This window comes from Protomyctophum bolini (assembly GCF_963924005.1).
Source record: "Protomyctophum bolini genome assembly, chromosome: 5".
Taxonomy (NCBI): domain Eukaryota; kingdom Metazoa; phylum Chordata; class Actinopteri; order Myctophiformes; family Myctophidae; genus Protomyctophum; species Protomyctophum bolini.
The window spans coordinates 47,704,199-47,710,976 of NC_137866.1; the positions used below are offsets into that span (position 1 = coordinate 47,704,199).

Here is a 6,778-nt window from a genome sequence, read left to right on the forward strand (position 1 = left end):
GGATTGTAGCTCTCCTTGAACAATCCCTAGAAAAATGTGGCTTGTCATTGGATCAAGTGACAGCATTTAGTGCAGACAACACTAATGTTAATTATGGAATTCACAACTCTGTTTTCACCAACCTGAAGAAGAAACACAAAGATTTGCTGCAAGGGAACTGCCATGCCCACATAGTGCACAACACAGTGAAGTATGCATTAGACCAGCTCACTGTAGATGTGGAGAATGTTGTGCTGAAAGTATATGGCCACTTCTCCATATCTGCCAAACGAAGAGAATCACTCAAAGAGTTTTGCGACTTTTGTGATGTTCAGTTCCAAGAAATCCTACGACATGTCACAACCAGGTGGCTCTCTCTTAATCCAGCCATCCACCGACTGATGCAAACCTGGACTGCACTGAAGTCTTACTTCAAGAGCATGGGGGCTGAGTGTCCCAAACAGATTCAAGCTTTGTTAAAGCTCAGAGAAGAGGAAGACTCAAATGAGGAAGATGGAGACATAGTGGAGGTTTACCTTCTCTTCTGCAACAATATCCTCTCCCTCTTTGAGGAAGTTGTAAAGAAGTTGGAGAGTAATGCAACCACCTGTGTTGAGTTATATTCCATCATGGATGACTTCAAGGAAAAACTCACACAGAGACGAGATGACCAGTTCTACGGCTACTTAACTAAATTGAAGCTGCAGAAGCTCCTTCCACCTGATGCGAACAGGGCATACACAGATTTCACTGCGTTTCTTAACACAGCAATTGGATATGTTGAGAAATGGTTCAACTTTTCAGAAGACAACTGGCTGTTCTCACTGCAACCTCTCTCTCTGCACCATGACACATTGACCTTCACTGACATTGAGAAGGTGGCTACTAAGCTCAACCTCATCCATAAAGTGAATATGGATGAGCTTTATGATGAATGCACCGCAGCCAATAACATCCAGAAGAGGCTCAGAGGAGATTCTGAGGATGAATGGAACTTATGGAAGTCCCAAGGTGTTGCTGGCAGGTGGATGGCTATTTTTAAAGAATCTGACCTGCCCAACATGCTGTCTATCATCAGCCACATACTGAGCATCCCAGCATCCACTGGATATGTGGAAAGGATTTTCTCCAGAATGACCAACAAGTGGAGTGACAGCAGGAACAGGTGCTCAGTGGAGCTCATGAGGAGTGAGCTCCTGATCACTCTCAACTTTGAGCAGTCCTGTTCAGAGTTTCACAGCACTGCTTTGAAAGACAAAGAGCTACTCAGTGCTGCAAGGAGTGACAAGAAGTACACTTTTTGGAAAAAGAAGTAACACAGCTATAGGAAGAGAGGGGAAGCTGTTATGTTAACTGTTGACTGTCTACACACCAAAGAGGATATGCTGTTTACTATTTTACTATTTTTGGCCAAGAGGGTTGAAGGAGGAGGAAGGGGAAATGTTTTGCACTTTATTTTTGTATTAAGCTTTTAATTTGGGTTTAAAAAAGTGTTTAATTGTATTGTTGTCCTCATTCAGTAGCCAAAGTGTCTCCAGGCAGGTATTGTTGTCCTCATTCAGCTATTAAGTGTCTCCAGGCAGGTTATAATTGTTGTATGTAAATTAACAGCACTTGAATGTTCATTGCTAATAAAGCAATTTAAACTTGAAGTAGCCTATAGCTTTCTTGACTACCCCTTGTGACCCACCCCGACCCCCCCCCCCCCCCCCCCCGCGTGGACATATAAGTGTCCCTTATTTCAAGATCTCAAAGGTGGCAACCTAAGTGACTACGTCTGTCATTAAAAAAATATATGTTCTTTCAGCGATTTGTTTCTTAGTTTTAAGGGTAACTGTTGTATAATTGCAATATTACACGAGAGGGTGTGGTTTAACGTGATTATTGCCACTTCATCGATGCCTGCGGAACTCGACTTCGTCCTCGTTCCTGACCGCATCACTGTCGTGGCAATAATTACGTTGAACCACACCCTCTCGTGTAATATTGCTTAAATAAAAAGCTTTCGATTTTTTTAAATTATTATATATATATATATATATTTTTTTTAATGTAGGAAAAGAGAATGGGATTTGTACTCTTCATAAACATTGGAAAACTGTGACCTGGAGGGGAAAGTGCAAGGCTTTTTTTGAAGAATCATCTAATTTACGCGTGTGTGTGCTTGTGTGCGTGCGTGTGCGTGTGCGTGTGTGTGTGTGTGTGTGTGTGTGTGTGTGTGTGTGCGTGTGTGTGTGCGTGTGTGTGTGTGTGTGTGTGTGTGTGCGTGTGTGTGTATGTGCGTGTGTGTGTGCGTGTGTGCGTTTCAGGGTTGAATGCAGACCTGGAGGAGCTGATGGTGGAAGGTCTGCTGCTCCCGCTGGGGTTACCAGAGGTCAGCAGGCTGTACCACAGTCTGCTGAACACACCTCCTCAGAGCACAGCAGCGCCCCCGCAGGACGACAGCCACACTGCAGCGCTGTGCACCAACCACTCCCAGGGAAAGAGCCACCCGCGGACAGAGGTATACACCTTGTTTTTTTTAACCCATTTTGGTGTTTTAAATTTTTAACTAATCATCATGTTATGCTTTATCTATTGAAAAACAGCAGACCTACAAGCTCATGCTACGAGCTTATAGGTCTGCTGTTTTTGAAAAGTCGTAGAAATGTGCCACAGATCTTTGAATATATATTCTTTCAGAAGGCTTTATTTTATATATTCCGACGTCGGGCCTACATTTACTGTCTGACAGCCCCTCCCCCCCCGCGGAGTCCCCCCCCCCCCCCCCCCCCCCCACAGATGGACATGAATTATGTTTTGTTTCTCAACATCTGATCCGTGTTCAGACCCAATAAAAAACCAATCCCCGAGTGCAAAAAATGTGGATATGAAATCGTATATATAAAAATGTCAGCACGTCAAAACCGATGGAGAGAGAAAACGTCTCTTCTCTTTTTCTTCTTTTTTTTTCTTGTTTTGGGGCTTCCAGGGTGTCGACAACGACGCGGCAGAGAAGAAGAAGCCCAAGCGCCCGCTGGAGCGGGACGTCCTGGAGGAGGAGGAGGAGGAGGGGGGAGGGGGAGGAGAACGCCGGAGCCAGGAGGACCGGAAGCTGCTGCTGCGTCACAAGAGGCAGAAGACGAACCGGAATAAGAAGCAGAGCGGCGGTGGCGGCGGCGGCGGCGGCAGCGAGCGCCGCGCCACCTCCACCTCCTCGTCCCCGCGCTCCGACTTCTCCCAGTCCGGCGGCGAGGCGGAGGAGGAGTCGTCGTCGTCTTCGTCGTCCGACGGCGAGATCGCCGTCTGTCCCGCGCAGAGCTGCCTGCTGCCGGAGGGAGATGAGGTCGGAGGTTATTTGTTTTATTATACCCACAACCCCCCCCCCCCCCCCCACACACACACACACACACACACACACAGTCGTTAGCCTGGAATATCCGGACTTTTGCTTTTACGTTTGTCTTTTCGTCAGTCTGGCCACTCGGTTCTATTTGACTCTACTTTAGTCTGGGGGTACTCTTATTTCAATTATGTTGGCATGGCAAGTCAGGAAGTGACTAGAGCTTTACATTACATTTTTGTATTATCTGTGCTTGTATTTTTCTTTTTCTTTTGTATTTCACCATACCGAGCATCATCACAGGCTGTTCACGTCTTGGTGATCAGACTTTGCCTAGTGTTTGTATAATTAGTAACGCTGTAATCATGCCTGGAGAAGGTCGTCGGTGAGCGAAGCGTCGCCTCTCCTTCGCTAAATGTGACCCCGCAGCACCGTGCAGTTGGGCAGTGTACGGTCCTATTCTTTATTAATGACAGTCTTTTCTTTATGACGGAGATAAACACATCATCACGTTTTCTCATAACCTGTTTCTTTGGTTGATTTTTGACTACTCCTGTAAGGGTATTTGGTATTGTTCCAATATGGAATTATTAAAACTATAAAGATTTAAGTAACGTAGTCAAATAAATCTGTCATATTTGCTCTTGAAACAAAGTAATAAGTAATGTAATATAACTTTTTAAAGAAGTAATGAGTAACACAAATAACATATTACTCTCCTAAGTAATATTGCCCGCTGGCCTAGCGGTCCAGGCGCATGCCAATTAGGCTCTGGCCTGACGGCGTGTCCCGTTCACCACGACCTTTTGCTGCGTGTCTCTCCCTCCCTCTTTCCTGTCCATCTTCACTGTCAGTTAATTAATTAATTAAATGAAGCAAAATCATTGATAATTGACAAACTGCCTGTACGCGTCTCCCCTCATCCAGGTGGACTGGGTCCAGTGTGACGGCAGCTGCAACCAGTGGTTCCACCAGGCGTGCGTGGGCATGACTCCAGAGCTGGCGCGGAGCCAGGACTACGTCTGTGTGGGCTGTACCATGAGCCACAACAGACACACCCCCGCCAAGTGAGGGGGGGTGGGGGGGGGGGAGAGCCGCTATACAGTCACAGACGCAACCCCCGACCGACCGACCGAGTGAGAGGGAGGGAGGGGCTCGAGCTGTGTGGGGGGCGGTACCATGAATGAGCCACATACACACCCCCACCGAGAGAGAGAGGGAGGGGAGGGGCCAAAGACGCAGCGCCTCCGAGTGAGACAGACGTGGCATACCATAAATACAAAACGACACGAACACGAACAGCGAGCTATAGCTGTTTGATAAAACGATATAGACGCGAGGCGGGGGGCGGGGGGGGGGGGAGTGAGCTGTATACTTGCGGTACGTGGACGAGAAAACGACGACAGCGCCGACGAAGCGAGGAGAACCACCAGGAAGTGACCGTTTGTGGAAGGAAGCCGTCGGAGGTTTCTCTCTGACTGTCTCCCCTCGATGTCCAAACCCCACTTTTTTTTTTTTGTAACGACGGTGCTATTTCTCCTTTCTCTTTATTGACCTGTTGTCCAGAAATATACGGTTCAATTTATTTTATTTGTTTTGTTTTTGTATTGTTTACATATATATATATATATATATATATTTCTTTCTTCCTATACACATGTATATGGTTGTTCTAAATGGAAAGGTTGGACAGTGCTTGCATGGCAAATCCATTATATTGGTGTGAAGGAGAAGGGGGGTCTTCGACGAACTCCAGACCCCCCTTTGAGGATTTAAGGGTTAAGCCTAATTTAACCCATTCTGACCTGAGATCAGATTCCTACGAGGTTTCCACTGGACACACACTGGTCTGATTAACCCATTCTGACCTGAGATCAGATTCTAAAAATGTCAGTCGTTCTTCGATTTTTCAAAAATAGCAGACCTACAAGCTCGTAGCCTGAGCTTGTAGATCTGCTATTTTTTAATAGCTAAAGCATAACATGATGCCAAAAACACCAAAATGGGTTCCCGTTCAGAATGGGTTAAGGGTCTTTACATACCGTAGGGCATATAATAAGAAATAAACCACATGAAAAATGTAAAAAAAAAAATATATATATATATATATCATATACTCGCCAGCGGATATTTCATATTCAAAGCTATTCATATTCAGTGGTTCTCAGACATTTTTAATTTGAATGGCCTCCGTAACTGTGAGAGTGCACATATACGAGTCCATTTGGTTACATTTGCATACACTCTCAGAGTCAGAGAAACCCCAAAAATCTACCTTTTTGTTCCGAATTCAAATTCCGTTTTTATCGTCGCATAATATTTGTGTTCTATGTAGGATGTTCACGTGACATAAATGACAGTTTTAAAAATATATATATATTTTAGGGCAATTTTTAATCTCATTTATAATAAACCTGCCCCGGTGTGTAGGAGACCTCTCTATATGCTTCATCTCACGATGGAGTGTTATAGTTAATGAAGCTTTTTTATATAAAACGATAATTATCTTTGGAAACCCTCCTTGCATGAAAAACCAGAGACAACCCCCCACCCAAATCCCTTAGGGAGTAAAAAGAAAAACATAATTCTGTTCATGGTTTTGTTAGAAAAAGTTTTTTTGTCTGTTGTTCTTTAAAACCCGGTGTTTAGCACATTGCATTTTAATATAATTATTCCCGAGTTGTTTTGTTTCTTGTAGGTTTTAGCTTTATTTATCTGAGCAATAATGTTTGTCTGAATTTACCTTAAAAAAAAAAAAAAAAAGGAGAAAAAAAAGGCTTGGTTCTACCGCTGATGTGTTGGTGCTTTAGCGACGTTTCCGTTTGTTTCGTTTATTTTTATTTTCATTTTTTCTGTACAGAATGCTGAATAGATGAGATGTCACGGCTAATTTATGCTCCAACGCACGACGGCGCGCGACGGCACAAACGACGACAACAACGCCGATCTACCCGAGCTCTAAAAACGCGGCACGGACAAGACGCGGCCCACGTTTAGAGCTCGCGGATGGGCTAGCTTTGTTTTTGCTCTCGCGACGCCGCCGTGGTTGCGACGGGGAGTGCGCGACGGCGGCTTAACGATGTAGCAGACCGACGAGGTTGAAGCCGCATACATTGACCGCTCCAGCATGGGATGATGTGTGTCTTTTATCGTTTATTTTTTATTTTTGGGGAGGGGGGGTGGGGGGGCGTGTGGGGGCTCGTTTAAAGACGTGGCAGTTTATATTGTGGAATAAAATCCATTTGTTCTATTATGCGAATGCTTGATCCTTTCACTCCATAATGTTGCAACACAGTTGGTTCCAGTGGCGTTTACAGGAATTACATTTTGGGCAGGCGAGATATGTTCATTGCCGCGGATATAAATGTAGGTATGTGCCAAATTTGGCACATTAGGCTATGAGGGTTACTATTTTCACTATTACACTATTACACTATTATACTAATTACACTTATAACACATATTACACTTACACTT

At 44.7% G+C, this 6,778-nt stretch overlaps 1 protein-coding gene across 3 annotated transcripts in view; it reads left to right on the top strand.

The window, feature by feature from the left end:
• kdm5bb (lysine demethylase 5Bb) overlaps positions 1-6,464 on the top strand; it is a 44,136-nt gene extending 37,672 nt beyond the window's left edge. For all 3 annotated transcript variants that reach the window (XM_080764269.1, XM_080764271.1, XM_080764270.1), the window contains 3 exons: positions 2,289-2,482; positions 2,951-3,304; positions 4,229-6,464. In XM_080764269.1, coding sequence (XP_080620395.1) covers positions 2,289-2,482; positions 2,951-3,304; positions 4,229-4,372 — 692 coding nt within the window. In that variant the 3' untranslated portion in view covers positions 4,373-6,464. The remainder of the gene's footprint in view (positions 1-2,288; positions 2,483-2,950; positions 3,305-4,228) is intronic.
• The last annotated feature ends 314 nt before the right edge of the window (positions 6,465-6,778 follow it).